This window comes from Mustela nivalis (assembly GCF_964662115.1).
Source record: "Mustela nivalis genome assembly, chromosome: 7".
Lineage (NCBI taxonomy): Eukaryota > Metazoa > Chordata > Mammalia > Carnivora > Mustelidae > Mustela > Mustela nivalis.
The window spans coordinates 108,646,056-108,669,401 of NC_139026.1; the positions used below are offsets into that span (position 1 = coordinate 108,646,056).

Sequence of the window (23,346 nt, forward strand, 5' to 3'; positions counted from 1 at the left end):
GATTCACATACCAGTATTTCATTGACTAAGTTTGGGGATTTTGTTAACCTCATTTACCTTTGTTGCAGGTGTTTGCAACTTTTGGGTTATAGAAAATGAAGAAAGAAGTGAATTTGATACTTGAAATGCAGCTGGAATGAACAGTATCTTTCTTGTAGTTTGTAGTTCTGCCACTGCAGTTGTTAACTGCTGAATGTTTTCAGGTTAAACATTTATGGAAATGGTTGTGGTAGGATCCCTTTGCTGGTGGATTTTACTTTTGAAGTGTTGGGTTTGTTTGTTTTAAGTTACTTGGATGTTATTTACAATGAGATGAATCTCTTCAATCCTGGTATTGCTTAGCATGATAGTTTTACTATTTTAATTTCTGTTTTGGGGTTCTGTCCTTTCTATACTTCTTTTACCAATTCCTTCTTCCCTTTTTCTGTCTTTCTTTCAGTTGGGGGAGTCTGAACAGGCTTTCTAGAGGACATAATGCCTGAGCTAAGAGTGAAAGGACAAGTAAGATTTTCTGAGAGTGATAGAGGGAAAGGGCAGAGACTGCATAAATAGAGGTGAAGGGGTAGATGATAGTATGGCAATTTGGGTGTAACTAAAACTAATTTGGAATTTCTAGGACTTGTAGTAAAAGTGGTTTATTGTTACTTGAATTGTTGATTATGAGGCCATAAAATATAAAATGTACAGTTGACCTTTGAGGAGTGTGGGGGTTAGGGGCACTGTTCCCTATACTGTTGAAAATCTGCATATAACTTTTGACTTGCCCTAGATTAAGTATTAATAGCATACTCTTGACTAGAAGCCTTACTGATTATATAAACAACACATATTTTGTATATGTATTATATACTGTATTCTTATAATAAAGCAAGCTAAAGAAAAGAAAATGTTATTAAGAAAATCATGAGGGGGAGCCTGGGTGGCTCAGTTGTTAAGCATCTGTCTTCTGCTCAGGTCATGGTCCAAGGTCCTGGGATGGAGGCCCACTTCAGGCTTCCTGCTCGACGGCAAGCCTGCTTTCTCCCTCTCCCACTCCCCCTGCTTGTGTTCTCTCTCTCTCTCTGTCAAATAAATAAATAAGTTTTTTTTTTTTTTAAAGAAGATCATGAGGAAGGGGTTGCCTGGGTAGTTCATTTGGTTAAGTGCCTGCCTTCTGTTCATTCTTGGGATTGAGTACACATCAGGCCTCCCGCTCAGTGGAGCCTGCTTTTCCCTCTCCCTCTGCTGCTCCCCTTGCTTGTGCTCTTACTCTCTGTCAAGTAAATAAATAAAATCTTAAAAAAAAATGCCCGAAACAAATAATACATTATATGTTAACTTTTAAAAAAATCTTTAAAAAAAGAGAGAAAATGTGGTTACATTTATAGTACTATACTGTTTATTGAAAAAAAAATCTATGTGTAAGTGGATCCATGCTGTTCAAACCCATGTTGTTCATTCTTTTTTTTTTATAAAGATTTTATTTATTTATTTGATAGACAGACAGAGATCACAAGTAGACAGAGAGGCAGGCAGAGAGAGAGGGGAAGCAGGCTCCCCGCTGAGCAGAGAGCCCGATGTGGGGCTCGATCCCAGGGACCCTGGGATCATGACCCGAGCCGAAGGCAGAGGCTTAAACCACTGAGCCACCCAGGCGCCCCCATGTTGTTCATTCTTGAGGGACAACTGTATTTTGACCTTAGGGTTTCCCTATTTTGATAGCATTTTCATTTATTCTTTAACTTCCATTCTGGGTTGTACTACCATAAAGATAGATATTCTTATATTAACTGGATTCAAGAGCAGAGAGTAGCTGCTAGAATTCTGTATAATTGCTTGTTCATTTTCTTGACTCTTTCTTTTTTAGAGGAGAATCAACTCAAATTAGAGGGTGAGAATGTTAAATAACTTTTCTTTTTCTTTTTCTTTTCTTTCTTCTTCTTTTTTAAAGATTTTGTTTATTTCACAGAGAGAGAGAACGCAAGCAGGGGAGTGAGAGAGGGAGAAACAGGCTTCCCGTCGAGCAGGAATCCTGATGTAGGCCTCGATCCCAGGACCTTGGGATCATGACCTGAGCTGAAGGCAGTTGCTTAACAACTAAGGCATCCAGGCGCCTGATAATTTTAATTTTTCCATTTGAATTCTGTGGGGTTGTTTCTTGCATTGAAGTGTGTCTCTTGCTGATGTTTAGATTAGTCTGAGAACTTGATTTCGGTTTAATATTTGCTGCACAGAAAATAAATCCTTGTCATCAACTGTGTTAATAGTAAACTGATGATTAGAAGAAATGAGGGGCACCTGTGTGGCTCAGATGGTTGAGCATCTGCCTTCAGTTCGGGTCATGATCTCCAGGTCCTGGAGTCGAGCCCCATGTCAGGCTCCCAGCTCAGAGGGGAGCCTGCTTCTCTCTTTCTCCCTCTTTCTCTCCCCTACTTGTGCTCTCTCTTTCTCTCTCTCTCTAATAGAAATAAATAAATAAAATATTAAAAAAAAAAAAAAAGAGGAAGGAATGAATTACCTTAGAGGCACTTCCACTGTTTCAGTTTCTGAGACTCAGACTGATTAAATTACTCACCAAGTTCCTTCTAAAATGACAGAAATTAGAATACTTTCTTTTCATATTAAGGATTCATGAGTCTAGCTCAAGTGATCTCTAATAGGTTCCAAACTTCATCTTACTATATTGCATGTAGAAGAAGTGCTTTACATGTATGTGTCCCATTTCTCTCTTGAATATTGTTTTCTTTCTTTCCTTTTTTTTTTTTTTTAAAGATTTTATTTATTTATTTGACACACAGAGAGTACGCACAGGCAGGGGAGCAGTAGGCAGAGGGAGAGGGACAAGTATGCTCCACTGAGCAGAGATCCTGACATGGGGCTCGATCCCAGGACCCCAGGATCAGGACTCAAGCCAAAGGCAGCTGCGCTTAACCAACTGAGCCACCTACGTGCCTCTTGAATATTGTTCTTAATTTACAATTTGTGATAAGATATAGTGCTGGTGAGTGAGTATATCTCTGTAACTATTATGTTTTATCATTTTCTAAGCTTTATTTTTGGACAAGAACTCTATGTGCTTTGTACAGTACTAAAAGTATAAAGTTCTTGTTGACTGTTGATTATCTGAAAAGGCTTCTGTTTGTTTTAGATTGAACATGAATAAATTCAGGGATGGCTGGCTGGCTGAATCAGTGGAGCATGTGACTTTTGATCTTGGGGTGGTGGGTTCAAATGTCACATTGGGTGTAGAGGTTACTTTAAAAAAAAAAAAACACAAATAAATCCAGAGTATATAGTTAACATTTTTTGATAGGATTTTGTTTTGTATTTTGGATAGTTAGTATTTAAGATAGAATTTTTTTATTGTAGTTGGTAAAGAACTAATTGTTAGAGAAGATGAATAATTTATTGTATTATAGGGGAAAGATACAGCTTTCTAGGAAAATTTGATGTACTATCTACTAGCTGTTTACTTTCAAAGTAATTTTTCAAAATTTGTTTTGGTCATTCTTTCATCAAAAATTTATTGAGCACTAACTATACCAAGCACTATGCTATGCCCCAGAGTAAAGAGATGACTGTCCCAAGTCCTAGAAAATTTTTAATGAAGGCAGAAACAAAGAAATACATTTCAGATTAGTCTGGTAGGTGCTGTTGTTTAGGGATATAGTAAAATGGCAGTACAGATCAGACCATCACATAGCCTGAGGAAGCTGTAAGCTTGACTCAGACGACTTCAATAAGAATTATTATAAGCTCTTTTGCATCTTACATGAATAAGGTTCCTTAATGTATACATTTATATGTTTCAGAAAAAAACTGTTTTTAATTTAACATAATATGGTGCAATACTGGTACTTTTTCTAATGGATCATTTGACAAATGGTGCATTGAGTTCTCCATGATGTATTGTTTTTAACGTTGACCATTTTCTTGTATCTATAGTAGAGTAGTCTGCCCTTTGCATGGTTTTGCTCTCTGTGGTTTCAGTTACTAGTGGTCACTTATGATCCAGAAGCAGACCTCATTTTCCTTCTGATTTACTGTTAGAAGGTCACTTATAGCCTAACACTACCTCACAGTGCCTGCGTCATTCACCTTACTTCAGTCTGTCACGTAGGCATTTTATCATCTCACATTATCATCAGAAGGTTGAGTACAGTACAACAAGATATTTTGACAGAGAGACCACATTCACATAACTGTTATTACAGCATATTGTTATAATTGTTCTATTTTAGGTATTTTTGTTAATCTCTTACTATGTTTAATTTATAAATTAAATTTTTATCATAGATATGTATGTATTAGAAAAAACTTAGGATATAGAGGATTTGGTACTATCCATAGTTTTAGGCATCCAGTGGGGATCTTGGAACATATTCCCGTGGAAAAGGTGGGGAGCAATACTGTATTTTTTCTTTTTTCCTAATTAAAAGTAGCTCTAGACTACAAAGTTCTGTCATTTTAGAAATCAGGATAAACTGGATCAAAGTGTTCTGTTGTTCCAAGAAAACTAATGATTATATTTGGGAAGTTCTGCCTCACAGGAGTTTCTGATATGTACCCAAAAGATATCGTATGAAGGGTGATCTTTCATTGTTTTCGCAGATAGATGTGTTAATTTTCTAATTAAGTCATAGTCCCTATCAGAGATTACGGTTGTTCACAGTGTGCTGCCATTTCATTGAGATACAGTTTGGTGTAATAATAGCACAGTCCTTGGAGTAAATTTTAAGCCGTTACTTTTCCAGTCTTTCTAGATCAACTGAATGTCAGAGTGGAAAGTGGTAGACTAGTGAGTGTTGGCATAACATTTGGAATGTGAGAAGTGTGAGTTCGTTTTGGGGAGTGTCATGAGCAGAGTTCCCAAATAGAAGCTCTCCTGATGCTGCTCTCTGTTTTTGGTTGATCACTGTGTAAGACACTTGTAAATGTCTGTGAGATGTGCAGGTTTGCTCATTTTATCATCTGTATGAATATGCTGGAGAAGGAGTAGCCTGGCTTCTAGCCTGCTGCTGCTTCTCCCAAGGGAACTGGCAAGAATTTTTTTTAAGTAAAGCTAGCTTGAATGTGGCCTTAAGTAGGAATGGTGATTCCTATTTCAATGGAGAAGATTGCTCTGTAGCTTTCTAGACTGCCAGTCAGACCATCATTTTGTATTTCCTAGGAAATATTTCATAGTAAAATGTGTGCAAGCAGAACTGAAGAAGTAGACCTTAGTTAGTAGCTGTAATTTTTTCTTCACCAAAATGATAATTGCTATACTAGATATAAACACAAGTGGTAAAGTATATGTGAGACCAAAAGCTATTTTGGTCAACGTCTGTTTCTCCTGACTTGAATAGTGATGAATGTCCAAAAAAACGAGGAACAGTTGTGCCTAGAAATCAGTTTCATTGTTGAATTTTACTTTTGATATTTCTCTTTGGGATAAATTCACTCAGACTTTTTCTGGGTTTTTTTATTTCCAGGGGTAAAGAAGGAAACTAGAATTGATCCTAGACTTCAGAGAATTAGCATTTTGACATATCTTTTTACTAAGGATTTTGGAACTCTACAGTTGTTAAGAATCTTTACAGGGTGATGCTGACAGTTAAATGCATTTAAAGATATCCTGTTCCTGAATTAAAATATCTGATAATTCTGTTCTTGGTAAGAAAAAAGCTGTGCTTTTCAGAAGTTTGAAGATTATCAGAATTGAAAATTCACTACTCGCCAAGCATAATAGCAAAACCAGAAACTATGAAAGAAACAGTTTGTATGTTTGCACTAAATAAATGAATAAATTCTCTATAATACTCATCATAAACCTTGTTAAAAGAAAAATGACAGCCTTGGAAAAAATATTTGTAACATACACAGCAGGCGAAGGTTATTTAATTCACTTAGGAAAATAACAAAATGGGCAAAGAACAAGAACAGATGAGTCACAAAGGAAGGACTGCAAGGTGCCAGTAGATATGTGGCTAGATATTCAACCATGCTTGTAATTGAAGAAATGCCAGTAAAAGAAAGAAAATGCCCAGAGTTTTAAAATGTGTGGGAAATGGCCACTCCAGATATGGTTTGGTGTTAAGTTTAAATGTGTACAGACCCTTTTAGAGATAATTTTAATATATATCAAAATTATAATTGCATATCCTCCAGTTAAGCAATTCTACCTTTGAGAATTTATCCCTAGGAAAAAATTGGATACATGTACAAAGACAAACATATGAAGGTGCCAGTTGTAATAGTGTAAACTGAGAACCAACCCAAATGTTTATCAGTAGTCATAAATAAATTATTTCCATATCCATACTTTGGAATTTTATGTCAGACATCATCTTTCCTCATTTTCTTTATTGTTATAAAATACACCTTATATTTACCATCTTTTTTTTTTTTTAAGTTTTTATTTATTTGACAGAGAAAGTACAAACAAGGGGAGCGGCAGGCAGAGGGAGAGGGAGAAGCAGGCTCCCCACTGAGCAGGGAGCCTGGTGTGGGGCTCGATCCCAGGACTCTTGGGATTGTGACCCAAGCTGAAGGGAGATGCTTACCAACTGAGCCACCAGATGCCCCGAAACATTTACCATCTTAACTATTTTGCAAGTTCAGTGGCATAAAGTACATTATGTTATGCAAACATTATTACCATCCACCTCCAGAACTCTTTTCATCCTGTAAAATTGAATCTGTGTACCTATTCAGCAGTGACTCCCCATCCCTCCCCAATGCCCACTTTTTCCAGGCCCTGGCAGCCATTCTTCTACTTCCTGCATTTATAAATTTGACTACTCTAGATACTTCATGTAAGTGGAATCATCTATTTGTCTTTTGTGACTGATTTATTTAGATTTCATCCATGTTGTACCATGCATCAGAATTTCATTCTTTTTTAAGTATAAAATATAAACTTCTTTAAAATTTAATTTTTGAGTGAGTAGGACATCTGTTCAAATTCAAGAGGATGGTTGGGAGGAGAGGAGATGGGATGCAAATGCATAATTGGGATGGGATTTCTCCAAGGGGTGATGGAAGTGTTCTAGAACTGATAGTGTTCCAGGTACAACTTTTAATATGCTAAAAATGACTGAATTATATACTTAAAACTGGTGAACTTTATGGTATGTGAATTGTATTTCAGTAAGACTGTTACTAAAAAAAAATCCAATGTCAATTATATTATACTTCAGGTAAAAAAATTTTTAAGAGGAATATAATACATTTCTAGTAAAGGATTCTTACAAGGTGTCCCTCAACTATTCTAGTTTTACTTTCTTTCTTTCTTTTTTTTTTTTTTAAATTAGAGAGAGAATGAGAGGGAAAGGCAGAGTGGGGAGAGAAACTCAAGCAGGCTCCATGGTCAGCAGAGAGCAGGTTACAGGGCTTGATCTCATGACCCTGAGATCATGACCTCAGGTGGAATCTAGAGTTGGATGCCCAACCAACTGAATCACCCAGGCACCCTCTAAAAAAAAAAATTATTTCTCGTGTGACTTTCCAGAAATATTTTTATTTTTTATGAATATTTTATTTATAGTAAATATTACTCCCTCCCTTTTAACAAAGTGGTAGTAAATTGAACATAGATGATATTCTGTACCCAAGCAGACATCTCTGAAGTCTGTTTCTCTTGGTTTTAGGTTAAAAGGGTTTTTTGTTTTGTTTTGTTTTTGTTTTTGTTTTTTTAATTACAAAAGGATCACATGGTTAGATCGTATAGAAAAGTATGAAAAAAATGTAGAAGCTGTCCATACCTGCGATAGTCATTGACAATTGCTTATATATCCTTTTAGACTTTTCTCTCCATGTTTGATATGCTCTTTTGAAAATTAGAATTGAGATCATCCTATACTTGGTATTGTGTAATCAGCTTTTTTATACTTTTAAACAATATATTGTGATCATAGTTTTTAATCAGTAAATATCTGTATTGTGTGGACATTTCTCATTTACTTTAGCTCATCACCTGTTAATTAAATCTATTTAGGTTGTTTCTAATTTTGTTACTTTATAAACAAGAATGAATATCTTCCTGTGTACACCTTTGTACCCTTGCCAGATCATTTCTTCGAGATACTTACTACATTGGTATTTTGCAGTCTGCCAAAATCTTTTAACAGCCTGTGTTTTAAAATATAAACTTACAAAGATTACCACGGTACTGTTAACTCTGTGAAAAGAGGGTGCAGGTATTTAAATCCTTATTTATTTTTAAATTTGAAGGGTCTGAAATGCTGAAAGTGGCATTGTGTCCACAGTTGCATAGCAGTTAGTGTGAGAGCTGGCGCTAAAACTCATGTCTCTTATTGTGGGTTAGTGTTCTTTCCACTGTGCCATACTGCCATTCCTTAAATACCTTTAATACAAGGAGTGATTTTGTTATTACTGTTTCTTCATTTCTAAAAATATGATTCTAAAAATGTTAGTTATTGTTTAATATTATTTAATACTTATTTAAGATTTAATTTAATTTTTACTTTATTTTATTATTTATTTTTAATTAATATAATTAATTTATATAAATACACACAATTATTATTTTATTATATATTTTATTATTTAATTATTGTTTATTAATTATTTAATATGTGAATTTAACTTCTTAATAGTCATTTTGTGTTTTGATATCCTTTGTATTTTTTGGTGAAACTTTAAAAAATTTTTCGATGTTTTTAATTTTTAAAAATTAATTAATTGAAAAGATTTTATTTATTAATTTGACAGAGAGACAGTGAGAGAGGGAACATAAGCAAGGGGAGAGAGAGAGGGAAAGGGAGAAGCAGGCTTTTTGCTGAGCATGAATCCCAACATGGGGCTCAATCCTAGGACCCTGGATGATGACCTGAGCCAAAGGCAGGTACTTAACCACTGAGCCACCCAGCGGTCCTGAAACTTTTCATTTTTAATTAATTAATTTATTTGAGAGAGAGAGAGTGCCTGAGCATGGCGGGAGAGACAGAGGGAGAGAATCTCAAGCAGACTGAGCCAAAATCAAGCATTGCATGCTCATCTGACTGAGCCAGTCAGGCACTCTTTTTGATGAAACTTTTGTATGATGTGTTTGTATTCCTGTAGATTTCCCCTTTCTCTCCCCTCCCCTTTGGTTCTCTGTAATACCTCCTACTGATTTTGAACAATCTCTTTATTTTGTTATGGCTCATGCAAAGTGAGGAGCTGTCCTCTTTCCTGTTGGGAATAAACACATGTTAAATTACTGAGATTTTATAGATTATCACAATCATTTTTTTTTTTTTGAGACAATGTAAAAAAACAGAATTTATTGAATTTGGGGTTCTGAGAGCCATGGTAGCTACTTCCTGACTTCCCCAGTCTACTTTGTTTTTTTTTCTTGAGGAGGAAAGCTGATTTGGGGTTTTCTTTTTTGTCTTGCTTCTAGCACATGCAAATGACAATCCAGGCTCTTCAGGATGAATTGCGGATCCAGAGGGACCTCAACCAGCTGTTTCAGCAAGACAGTAGCGGTAGGACTGGTGAACCCTGTGTGGCAGAGCTGACTGAGGAGAACTTCCAGAGGTTACATGCGGAGCATGAGCGGCAGGCCAAAGAGCTGTTCCTTCTTCGAAAGACTTTGGAGGAAATGGAGCTGCGTATTGAGACTCAGAAGCAAACCCTAAATGCTCGGGATGAATCCATCAAGAAACTTCTGGAGATGTTGCAGAGCAAAGGACTTTCTGCTAAGGCTACTGAAGAAGACCATGAGAGAACAAGACGACTGGCAGAGGCAGAGATGCATGTCCACCACCTAGAAAGCCTTTTGGAGCAGAAGGAAAAAGAGAACAGTATGTTAAGAGAGGTGAGTGACTACCTTTTCCATCTTAAGACTTACTGATGGTCCTTTTTTCACCTGATTAGTCAGCATCTTGGCTTTGATAAATTTACATGTTCTATTGAGTTAGTGGGAGAGAATTTCTTCTTTGTTATTTAGGTGCTTCACTGATTTCTATTCTGATTTGCTCTCTTGCATGAGATGGCATTGATTGGTATGTACGCTGGCTTGATGACTTTCTGTGTCTTTTTCTGCCTCTGTTTGATTTCTGTAGACTCATTTTGTTGCTAGAGGGGCACAGAATTTTCTTTGTTACTTATCTCTTAATTTGTTCATAGAGACACACCCAACAAAACCAGAATCAGAGTACCTATTATTTAATTTTAGAATATTACTAAGAGAAAGTAAGTGGTTTCCTCAGTTTAGGTGTGCTTATATAAATAGTCCTTGGCAGTAGTAATGGATGTTTGCCCTGTGGTTTCCATGGAAACCTGCTTTGCTGTAAAAGATATGTAATAAAAATCATTTGCTGCCATGGAAGCACAGTGAGAAAGAATGATATAGAGGCATGCTGCAGTATTTTTTTATAGAGAAAAATCAGACTTCAGCTGACCACTGTGATTGTTGATAATTTTTCACTTTTCTAAGTAGTGAGTCATTTTGAGAAAGAATAAATGAATTTTAAAAAATTGACATATAATTCCCTACATGTGGTCAGAGACTTTAGCCATTTGGATGGGGGAAAAAAAATCTCAGAACTGTGTTAGTGCCAGTCTGAATGAAGTATGAGGAAAGAAATTTTTAAAATGGACTATTCCCCAAACGGCAAAATAACAACTTCAAAAGGATACTTCTAAATTTGAAGTTCTGTGACTTCTCCTTTTGTAAAAATTCTGAAATATTTATTTACAGTGAGCATATTTTATTTTTGATAAAGGGGAAATTCATGATTTTATTACACAATAAATTCACTGTAGATTATTGTAGTAAGGTTAGGAAATAGTTTAGCAAAAATTTAAAACCCCAGGTGTCATTACCTAGCGATAAACTGCTATGTATATGTTTCTAGTCATTTTTTTTTTAAAGATTTTATTTATTTATTTGAGAGAGAGAGTGGGAGAGAGAGCATGAGAGGAGAGAGGTCAGCGGGAGAAGCAGTCTCTCTGCTAAGCAGGGAGCCTGATGTGGGACTCGATCCCGGGACTCCAGAATCATGACCTGAGCTGAAGGCAGTTGTCCAACCAACTGAGTGACACAGGTGCCCCTGTAGTCATTTTTATTATGTATAGAATCTTCTACATTTCTTTCTCTGAAAAAGATAGAATACCAGGGGTGCCTGGTGGCTCAGTTGCTGGAACATCTGACTCTTGATTTTGGTTCAGGTCATGATCTCTGGGTTGTGTGATCGAGGGATTTAGCCTGTGTCCCTGGGCTCTGTGCTCACTGGAGAGTCTGCTTGGGAGTCGCTCCCGCTACCCCTTCCCCTCTGTGCTCTTCCTCTCTCAAGTAAATAAATAAGTAACTCTTAAGAAAAAGAATACTATCCATTAGTATTGTCTAATACAGCTTTATGTGATAATGGAAACGTTCTGTATCTGCTCTGTTATAGTAGCCACTAGTTACATGTGCCTATTGAGCGCTTGAAATGTGTTGACTGAGGACCTGAATTTTAAATTCTATTTAAATATAATTAATCCAGAATTAAATTTAGTTAATCAAATGTAAAGTGTCTGCATGAAGCTAGTGGCTGCTGTATTAGTGCAGGTATGCATAATGCAGTGTTGCTGGCTTTTCTTAATAATTTGTTTTGACCACTTTTCTTTTGTTAGGTACCTGTAGAGTACTGTAATTTCTGATGAATTTATAAAGTTCCGTTGCATTTATTTGAATACTTTTTACCACTGAAAATTTTATTTTCATATTAATTTTTCAGTATAATAAAACTGCTTCACTGAATATCCTTAACCATATATCTCTCTACATTGGCTTTTATGTTTAGGATACATTTCTAGAAATGAATTTGCTCAAAGTGGGTGCACATTTTTGAAACTGAGTACTTTTATCTCCCAGAGTGATTACACCGGCTTATCTTCCCAGCAGCATCTAATATGTTCTTAACGATTAATAGGCAACTATGTACACGTTATTCTCTTCAGATTATCAGACTGTAATATTTTAGGAAATTGTTAACCAGGTGCTTTGTCAAGGAACATCCTGAGTTTGTTTCAGTTTGCTTTCAATTTACTTTACTTTATGACCTGACCATAGAACATGGTTAGAGAAGTTGTGGTAATCTTACACAGCATGCAACAGCAGCATCATGAATTTCGAATGTTAGGTTTTTAAGGCTTCTCTTCTGAATATTTCGACCATTGCATATTTATTTATTTAAAAAAAAATTAAATTGAAGTAGAGTTGACATGCGTTGTTAGGTTGTTTTCAGGTGTACAGTACGGTGATTTGACAAGTCTATACATAATGCACTTTGCTCACCACAATATTTGCTGCCATTTGTCACCATACAATGCTATTACAATACCATTGACTGTTTTTCCTCTGCTGTACCTTTTATTCTTGTTACTTATTATTCGTTTCATAACTGGAAGCCTGTATCTCCCATTCCCCTTTACCCATTTTGCCCACCCTCCCAACCCATCTCCCCTTTTGTTCTCTATATTTATAGGACTGTTTCTGGTTTTTGTTTTTTCATTTATTTTGTTTTCTAGATTCCATGAATAAGTAAAGTCATGTGATATTTGTTTTTTTCTCACTTATTTCACTTAGCATAATGCCCTCTAGGTTCATCTATGTTGCCATAAGTGGCAAGATCTCACTCTTTTTTATTATGCCTATTTAATTTTGAATTTTGAAGTTAGTAAGTAATGAATAGTGAAGGACTGTGAAAAGCCACACGGTTATTCTGGCAGAGAACCATTAATAACATGGTAAATTTGAAAAACTCATAGAAAAAAATAAGAATCTAAGAATGATTTTTCAAATAACAAGCTCTACAAATATTAAGTCCAACTTATGTACATAATATGTAAAGAAATATAGGCCTTGTCAGTCATACCAACACACAATTCCAGTTGCCATTAGTCACAGCATTATTTTATAGGAGACACAGTCATGGGAATTAAAATTACTCAAGAGCAAGTGGAAATGATTGCTTCAGAAACAAAAGACTTATTTACTTAGAATGAGCAAGCATGAGTTAGAGGGGCTAGAGGGAGAGGGAAAGAAGCAGACTCCCTGCTGAGCATGAAGCCCTGAGTGGGGCTTTATCTCATAACCCTGAGATTGACATGAGTGAAATCAAGAGCTGGGTGCCTAACCAGCTGAACCACCCAGGTGTCCCTGGAACCAAATATCAAAAAAAAAAAAATGTTTAGAGTTCTTGTTCTCTCTGTTTCTCCTATTTACCTTCAGGACTTAGACCAAATTTCAGTTCTTTTATGTTTTCCTTGTGCAGCTTTATACATATATGTAGATTAATCAGTCATAGTATATTTATATTTACATGCATGTTTCTTCATTATTCACTTAATTTTTTTGCATCAAAGATACATTTTCTATTTTTTATTTACTTTATTTTAAAGAATTTATTCATTTATTTGACAGAGAGTGACACAGCGAGAGTGGGAACTCAGGCAGGGGGAGCAGGAGAGGGAGAAGCAGGCTTTCTGCTGAGCAGAGAGCCCGATGTAGGGCTTGATCCCAGAACCCTGAGATCATGACCTGAGCTGAAGGCAGATGCTTAATGACTGAGCCACCCAGGCATCCCAAAGATACATTTTTTTAAAAAAGGTTTTATTTTATTTTATTCTTTTTGAGAGAGAGACTGCAAGCTGGGTGGAGGAGCAGAGGGCAAGAGAATCTTAAGCATGCTCCATGCCGAGCACAGAGCCTGACAGAAGGCTCAGTCTCACGACCTTGAGATTGTGACCTGAGTTGAAATCAAGAATTGGTCACGTAACCAACTAAGTTACCCCGGTGCCCCTAAATATTTTATTTTTAAGTACTCTCTACACCCAATATGTGGCTGAACCCACAACACTGAGATCAAGAATCCCATGCTCCTCTTACTGAGCCAGCCAGGTGCTCCCAAAGATACATTTTTTTCTTAAAGTTTACTTTGAAGATTCGTTTATTTATTTGAGAGAAAGAGAGCGTGTGTGCACACATGCACACATCATGTGGGGAGGGGCAGAGGGAGAGAGAGAGGGAGAGAATCCTCAAGCAGACTTCTTGCTGAGTGGAAAACCCAACCTGGGGCTCAGTCTCACAACCCTGAGATCATGACCTGAGCTGAAATCAAGAGTCGTAGGCTTAAGGAACTGAGCCAAGCACGTGCCCCACCAAAGATATATGTTTTTAAAAAATCTTTATTTTGCCAGTGTCTAACAAACACACAGTGGATACTTGAGAAATGTTAGTTGAGTAAGTTGAAGTGCAGGAAAAAATTTAAACCTGGAACTTATATATAGGATACCATTTTGAGTTTTTTCCCCCCCTGGTGTGACCACTGGGTACTAAGACCTGATGAAGGTTTGAAAACAAGTTAAGCCCCAAAGTTAGTTTTGCTTCTGAGTTCAGTTATACATATTATAAATAAAATATTAGCAGATAGAATCAGCAGTATGATAAAATGATAAATAAAAGTGATAAATAAAAATGATATTCTGATCAGAAGGGGTTTATTCCAGGAATGGCAGAATGACTCAAACATAGTTATAGTTTGTATTAGGTAAAAGGAAAAGAGAACCTTGTGGTATTTGATAGCTGTCTCAAAGATATTAGATAAAATGTTACAAGTAGGGGCGCCTGGGTGGCTCAGTGGGTTAAGCCGCTGCCTTCGGCTCAGGTCATGATCTCAGGGTCCTGGGATCGAGCCCCGCATCGGGCTCTCTGCTCAGTGGGGAGCCTGCTTCCTCCTCTCTCTTTGCCTGCCTCTCTGCCTACTTGTGATCTCTCTCTGTCAAATAAATAAATAAAATCTTAAAAAAAAAATGTTACAAGTATTTTCATTGAAAATGGAACAAAATGAACTAAAAATAAGGATTGAATGTTACTTTTATGGCAAGATTTAAATAAATAATAACATAATAAATGTATATTATAAACATATTTGAAACTAATAGCCATCATCCAGCTTACTGTGACATACTAGAAATGCCCATTGAAGTTAGAAAGTGGTCAGAGATGGTTGTGTTTGTTCATCAGTATTTAACATTATTTTGGAAGTGTTAGGGGGTGCAATTAGATAAGAAAATGGAATAAATACTATCAGTAATGGTAATGGAAAGGAAATGGCTAAATTTTCATTACAGTATCGATGGGAATAGTAATATAAAGATGTTACTTTACCCTAAATCTGTAAATTCAATGTAATCACAATGGGAATGATTTTGAAAGATGCCCTACAGATGTAGTTTATTTGCAAGAACAGTGCAAGAACACTTACTTAAACAGATCATGATGCATGTATTTGAAACCCTGTGTTATTAAAATGTGTGGTATTGGCATAGCAATAGATAGCTAAATCAATGAAACAGAATAGAATTTAGAAATAATGTAGTTTTCAGTACATGATAGATGTTTTGAAATAGTGGCCATTCATTTGAAAAACAATTACATCATGATATCAAATTCTGGATGAAATAAAGAGCTACTTTTTTTTAAAAAAATAAAAATACTAGAAGAAAATATAAGTAAAAAATTTTTTATATAATCTTGAGATAGGAAAGAATCTTTTATTGCCATAGCGGAAACCTTAAAGAATTAAATTTGTGTAAACTAGAAAATACAGTTAACAAAAGTTAAAATGATAATTTGGGGTAAAGCTTTGTAATATATGGCTAGGTTAATATATAAAGATTGCTTCTAAAACAATAAGAGGCTAAAGGCCCTTGGTACCACTTTTCCTTTCTCATTTATTCTGTTGAGTCTCTGATATGTATTAGATCCTGGGATGGTCATGGGGTATCCATTTTTCATGTCAGCATATGTGGTCTTGGCCCTCCTAGAATTTAGAAATCTCATGGGAGACAGTAAACTGATAATTACAAGATAAACTACATGATTGGGTGGTGTCTAATTATGTTGGGGGAGGGGATTTCTGTAAACAGGATAAGCATCTTTGAGGAGGTGCCCCTTAAGGGAGATCTGAAGAAAGATAAGGAGAAAATCTTGCTGAGCATTTGGATAAAATCATTTCCTGAAGAAAGGTTAACAGTTTCAAAAGGCCTGATGGGAAGGAATTTTGAGGGAACAAGATGGCTAGAAGGCAAAATTGTTTAAGGTGAAGGCTGGCATCAGATGACAGGTTGAAGAGGTAGCTAGGGCCAAATACATTCCTTTCATTCATCAGATATTTACTGGGCACTAACCTTGTGCAAAGCAGGGAAATAGCAATGAGCAAAACATATCCTAGAAGACAAAGTACTTGGCTTTATGATTCTTGCAGGAAATGCAGTTGTTATATTCAAAGTGCAAGAAGAGTTCATTCCAATGTTTAATCAAGGGATTGTTAAGATCTGGTTTGCTTGGCACCTGGGTGGCTTAGTTGTTAAGCGTCTGCCTTTGGCTCAGGTCATGATTTCAGGGTCTTGGGATCAAGCCCCACATCGGGCTCTCTGCTCAGCAGGAAGCCTGGTTCTCCTTCTCCCACTCTCCCTGCTTGTGTTCCCTCTCACTGTATCTCTCTGTCAAATAAAATCTTAAAAAAAAAAAAAAGATCTGGTTTGCCTTTTAGAATTTACTCTGGTTGTGTTGAGAATGCATGGGGCAGGGAAGTCTAATAAAGAATTTAACAGCTCTAATCTGGGTTAGGTGAGTGGCAACTTGAAATGGCCATTGCATGTTCTATTACTAGTGGATTAAGAAAGTCAAAAGAATTGTGAGTTGGCAACACCAAGATATCCATAGGTTTTGTTATTTATTGGACTATGTCCATCTTTAAAAAAAATTAATATTTCATCAATTATAAGACTCACGGTTTTTCATACTTTAATAATATTGAATTGAGTTAAGTTTTACCCTTGATGGCGTCTTACAGTCTGTCCGCGAGGCAGTAGTCATGCTGGATTTGTTTGCCTGTTCATTATTCACAGTCGTACCTTTTCCTTTTGTTACCACTTTAGTTGAGGGTGTGAGCATTGTTGGTATTTCACATGTTAACTTTAATTGTTGATCTATATGTCATCGGTTATATTATGTAGAGAATTGACATTGAAAACAAAGTTACTGGCAAGGGGAAAGCTACAAAAATAGTTCAAAATGATATATAGTTAATCTTGGAAAAAGTAAAAGAACTCTTACAGTCAGTATAAAATACAAATTTTGAATGATAAAGCTTTGTGTCATAATTTATTTGGAGGCATTTCCTCCCTTTCTTTCCATTACATAAAACAGTGGTATGTACTACAATGAACGGCATCTTAAATTTGATGAAGTACTATAACATTAAAATGGCATTCATATCCAGTAGCATTTGTGATTAGTTTTCCATTTTGTTTATAAAAATGATCCTGTAGCTAAGAGGTAAATAATTCTCCTAAATAAGAGCCAAAGGAAAAAAAAAATTTAAATTAAGCATCATTTTTTTTGTACTGAAATTACATTTTTATGGGCATTTATTATTAGATCTTATATTTTTCCTGTAATACTTTTCCTTTGATTGATAGAAAAATGAAGACATTTATTGAACAAATGTTGAACCACAGGACTTGTCTTGGGGACTTGGGCATACAGAGTTTTAACAAGCTTTATTGGTAATTGAGTTATATACTAAAGTGTGAGACCCAAGTTTGGGTTCTCAGTAGTTTGGCAGAACATAGCTAAGTTGGCTATGGAATTTTTTGGCTCTTCATTCCATATGCATACCAAACATTATCTTTAGGACAAATAAATATTTCATACCTATATATGCTCTGAATTTTAGAAATGTAGATGCTGTTGTGGTAAATAAAATATAAATTTGTTTTAAAACATTATTATATTCATGCTGGTTTTTGTATTTGTAATATTTCAATCAACAAACCTTGTTAGCATGTTGGGATTTACAGAAATGTTTGAGCTTAAAAGTACTAATATTTGACCAGGTTCTAGGCTAGGAATTCTGAATTTAACTGGTATATCTGAAGAATGCCTGTTTTTGCCATTAGCTGTTGTAAGGTAGAAATAGAGAAGATATGAGGGAAAAAAAATAAGAGAAAAAGTAGAAACAATAGACAAAACATAGGAAGAATTTAAAAAATTTAAAAAAGAATTAAAAAATAAAAAATTTAGAAGAATTAAAAAGAATTAAATTAAAAAAAAGAATAAAAAAAGTCAAGTTTGCTGCTTTGTGAGTGATTTTGGAAAATATGGACAGTTGCATACCTTAATCAACTTATTCCTCCCCTTTTCCTTGTGTCATTTATGCCCATTTCAAAATTTGACAAGAAGATCAGATTCTCTCAGAGTAATGCCATTATTAGAGGTGGTAAAGGGTTAAGGTCTAATGGTTTCTGACACAGACAACCAGGAGGATTCTTTCTGCTTATTTTCCACATCTTCTTTATTCCTGTCTCCTCTGTTTTGAGTACAGTAAACCCAGAACTTGTGTGGAGGATTGAATCTGTGAAGGGATCTCACAAGCAATCTGGAACTTCTACCCTTGAACCAAGGGTGCTGGGGTCTGAAACCTGAAACTTGAAAAAAAAGAAATTTCAGACATAAGTACTACTTTTCATTCACAAATAAATACTCCTTGCTCTCAGTTGTATAAGTAAAAGTTGACTTACTTTTTAAAAGAAACTACTAAAAAGAGAAAAATATGAGAATTCCTAACTTGCTTGTTTTCTAACTCGAACTCTTCATTATTCCTTGGTAAATTAATGGCAGAAAAAAGAACACCTTTTTTGTTGTCTACCATAGTTGACAGTATAACAAGATCCAGATAATCCTACCTGTACGTTAATTGTTTTTGAAAGAAAAATTTCAAGCCAAAGGAGTGAAATGGGACTAGCAAAAAAAAAAAAATTCTAGTTCCTATATTTATTTGAACAGTACATTCATTTCTATTTCCAGTCTTCTCTCTTTATTTAACAGTGCATGAGTCAGAGGCTTGATGTACTCAGTGGGAAAGGGGAGTTTATCAGCTCACTGACTGGAAGACATGTTCATAGTGAGTTTTAATGTGCAGGCCTTTGAATGGAAATTTGTTACAAGTGATAGGTTTAGAAGTGTCTTAATGGTAAAACTTTGTGTCTTCGAGTGATTTAAAATGCATCCTAGTTCTTTAGCAAAGGAGGATTTTTTTTGTTCAAATGGATTTCTGTTTTCTGTTTTGCTTACGTGCTTATTAGCATTTAAAATAAAATTATTATCATTTAACCTTAAGACATTTGGAGATCTACCTTAGTTGGAACGAGGTAGTAGGAAAGAAGTCAGATAAAATTAGTTCACTATCTGAATTGTGAGGTATTTCAAAGAAAGGCAGTTTTAATATTTTCAAGTTGTTACAGAAATACCAAATGAAAAATGTAAAGTATATGTTATAGAATTTTATTAATAGATGAAGATAATTTACAGTTAGCAGGATTCATTTTATTTTTATTTATACTTTTTAAAGGTTTACACTCATTTTATTGAATAATATTATTAAATATCTGCTCTGTGCCCAGTTGATCATCTTGCTTACAGTGTGGAGAATAGATAAAATGTGGACAAACTGGAGGCTCAAGAGGAAGTGGATGAGGTTGCTGTTTTAATGTAACTGAGAGAATGTTGTTGCCTGAACTAATGTGTTTGAGATTTTGTCCTGGATTAGTGTGTTCTGGATTTTACTCTCTTCCTTAATGAAGTGTTTTGCCTTGTGAAAATTAATTGTGGATTGGCTTGATCTTTAGAAGATTTGCTTTTAAATGCTGTTAGGGCTGACATAGATAGCCTTTCCTCTTTCAGGGCTAAATTAGCTTTACTTCTAAGACTTGGCCTTTCTTTCTTTCTTTCTTTTTTTTTTTTAAGATTTTATTTATTTATTTGACAGAGATCACAAGTAGGCAGAGGCAGGCAGAGAGAAAGAGAGGGAAGCAGGCTCGCTGCTGAGCAGAGAGCGGGATGTGGGACTTGATCCCAGGACTCTTGAAATCATGACCTGAGCTGAAGGCAGCGGTCCAGCCCACTTAGCCACCCAGGCACCCAGACTTGGCCTTTCCGGTGTCTCTACGAAAAGCTTCTGATGTTCTCCTTACTTTGGCCATTTGTAACTAGAATTTTCCCCAGCCCCATGTGAGTTGAGGTAGTTGCTCAACTCATAGCTCTCTGGTAGTTGTTCTGTCGCTAGTAATTGTTCTTTGTCTGACATTGTGGAGTCTTGCCTTGTGCACATACACTTAGTGTTTGGCCAGAGAACAGTGAGACTCAGGTGGACCTGTGTCAGATTAGATATTGCTGCTTTTATGGCTAGCTTCCTTCTCTGTGATATTCTGCTCTGCAGAATTTCCACTGTCTTAGGAGTCTTTTCTTTCATCTGTCTTCTGAGTTGTGTATGACTTGTTTTCTGTATGGGCTTCCTCTCCTTGTTTCTCATACCGAATAGCAAGCCTGGGCCATCGATATTTGATTCTCTTCTTTCAAAGGATCATAGACCTATGCGCTTGTTTTCCAATGTCTGAAAAGTTACTTTGTGCATTTTATCTAATTTTAAAATAGCTCACAAAAGGAGGGCCAGTCTTCTATCCATTATGGTTAGATCATGTTGATTTTGTAGAGAGTGAAAAGTAAATGGGAAATTCATTGAAGGAATCAGAGAAGACTAAACTGTTTAATTTGTTGATGCTCTATGGAGATTACCCTGTTGCTCTCTTGAGAATGGACAGAGGAAGTAGAAGGAAACTAATGGCTGTCATAGTAATCTAGGGTTCAGCTGAACTGGAAATGGAGTGAAGTAGAATAATTCAAGATATAGATTGAAGATGGAACAATCCCTGCCTTCTGTTTGAATTGGTTGTGGGAAATGAAGATCTGGGAAGAATGAGACACTGATGTTTAGCTGTGCCACTGGGAGGATAGTGCCCTTTAATGAGTGGAGAAGACTTAATCTCTCATCACACTTAGCAGATGAGGGGTTAGATTAAGGAAGAGAAAAATCAAGAGTTTAGTGAGGGACAATGTAAATTACCTATTAGACATCTAAACAGAGATATTAAATGGGCAATTCGATAAATGAGTCTGAAATCAGAGGAGAGGGCCTAGGAATTCACTAGTGTTTCAGTTGAATTTTAAGCAATGTTATGCATTAGAGAGTTTAGATGGAAAAGAGAAGAGGTTTTAGTACTTGTAACCTGGTCACTATAGTACTTAGGGGTCTAATTTAGAAGGAAGAACCTGCTAAAGAAATAGAAGGAGCACATGGAGAGAAAGAAGAGTAGGAGAGTGCGGTATCATAATAGTTAAGAGGAAATGTGTATATAGGAGGGAGTGGCCCACTGCTTTGAATGCCTCTGAGAGTTCTAGGAAGGTGAGGACAGAAAGATGTCCACTAGATTTGGCACCCTGGAATTCACTGGTGGTGGTGGATGAATTGTTTGAATGGACAGGTAGAGAAAGAAATAATTAAAATAATTAAAGCAACAGTCTTCAGGGTGCTACTAGGGAGATCAACTTTGGAAGACTGTTGGTATCATCCAGGCAGAATCTCTAGGAGGGCTGGAGAGACTGGGTGCAGAAGTTATATAGCCAAAACAGTCTTCAGTCCATCATGTTCTATTATGGGTTTGGTGAAGACAGGGCTGCTCTTGGTGCAAGGCGCAGACACGCAGCTTATTTGGCTGCCCCATTGACACTGCTCACTACCCTTAGAGCCTCTTTCATTCCTGGGACTGGGAGCATGAGGTTGCTGCTGCTTCTACCACTCATTCTCAGAGTTGTCACTGTTCATGTCCCCAAGTCTTCTGTTTAAAAGATTCTGATTAAAAAGAAGTGATGTATGTGTCTGGTAGGGGAGATTAGGTCTTGTGTCTGGACTTTAACTGCAAGAAAGGCTGGGAAAAAAAAAAGTATGTGACATTTTTAGCTTTTAATGTGGAAGGAAGACTATTTTAAAATGTGGAATCCCCAAACATAAAAGGGAGATTAGATACCATGGCATGAAAGAGTGATAGATGTCCACTACAAGGTTAGATAAATAGCTTTTTCAGGTTATCCAGGGAAAGGTATGACCGTTGACTTTTGAACAATGAGTTGGGAGCTGACCCTTGTGTAGTCGAAAATCCTCATAAAATGAATGTCTTACTCCCTGGAACTTAACTACTAATAAGCTACTGTTGACTGCAAGCCTTACTGATAACATAAATGGTTGATTTTACATATAGTTTGTATGTTATATGTATTATTTACTGTATTCTTCAGGTGAGCTAGAGAAACGAAAATGTTATTAAAAAAATCAGAGGAAAAAAAATCAAAAACAAATCAGAGAAAACACATTTATAGTACTGTATTATATTTATAAAAAAAATACATGTAAGGGTGCCTAGGTGGCTCAATCGGTTAAGCATCTGCCTTTGGCTCAGGTCATGGTCCTGGACCCTGGCATGGAGGCCTGTGTTGGGCTCCCTACTCAGTGAGGATTCTCCTTCTCCTGCTCTGTCTGCCCTTCCCTCTGCTCGTGGTCTCTCTGTCCCTCTAATAAATATAAATAATAAAATCTTAAAAAAAAAAAAGAAAAAATAATACATGTATAAGTGGACCAGAACAGTTCAAACCCATGTTGTTTAGGAGTCAACTGTAGTTGAATCTGTGGGATTGGGGAAGGGCTACTTTGTATGGTTGGTGTGCATGTTGTTCAACCAAACAAGGGCTTCCTGCTGATGGAACAGGTGGGGCCTAAAACTCTACCAGTGTTTCATGGTGAGGTTGCATCTACTCCAGAGGGTTTGCTTTTTTTCTAATTCATTTTAAGTTTCTCTGTGGACTAGTGGTGTTCCTGGAGTGGGGCTATAGAACAGTTCCAGGGATGGAATTTAGAAAATGTCTGTGCTTAGGGGAAAGGACAGAGAAGATGCCTTCAGTGCTGGGATAGTCTTTAATAGAAGGCAGTCGATAATTTTATAGCTGTTCTTCCCTTAACTCTCTCTATGGTTTAAAAAAAAAAAGCTATTACATGGAGTTCAGAAAGGATGTGGACTGATGACAAAAGCTATTAGATTTAGGAACAAGGAGGTCCTTTCTTTGATATGGTAGAGAGAGTCGTCCAGTAGAGAGGTGAAGAAGAAAACTAGCTGATAATTTATTCATTTTTTTCAGTCTTTTCTTCATCTAACAAAAGAAGAATGGATATGAAGGAGAAATAATTTTTAATGATTGCTTACATGTCACACAGTGTCTGAGGAATACAAAGGACAGTTTTGCTCTGAAGGAGTTTACAGTCTGGTATGTTAGAGAAGATTATTCCAAATACAATGTAGTAAGTGTTAGAGGAGGGCTATGTAGAAGTTAGAGGGGTGTATGTGATTTAGCACAGGAATAGAAAGGAGTTCAAAGATTTCCTCTTCAAAGAGCCAATTCTTGAAAGTTTGGTAGCTTTGTTATTCATTCACTCATCA

The 23,346-nt window shown here is 36.2% G+C and overlaps 1 protein-coding gene across 21 annotated transcripts in view; it reads left to right on the forward strand.

The window, feature by feature from the left end:
• The window catches only part of ERC1 (ELKS/RAB6-interacting/CAST family member 1), a 550,222-nt gene that overhangs the window by 85,865 nt on the left and 441,011 nt on the right, over positions 1-23,346 (forward strand). For all 21 annotated transcript variants that reach the window (XR_014313630.1, XR_014313631.1, XR_014313632.1 and 18 more), the window contains exon 3: positions 9,368-9,784. Coding sequence is in view for 15 of the 21 variants with exons in the window: in XM_082738040.1 (XP_082594166.1) it covers positions 9,368-9,784 (417 nt within the window). In the remaining 6 variants the exon portion in view is untranslated. The remainder of the gene's footprint in view (positions 1-9,367; positions 9,785-23,346) is intronic.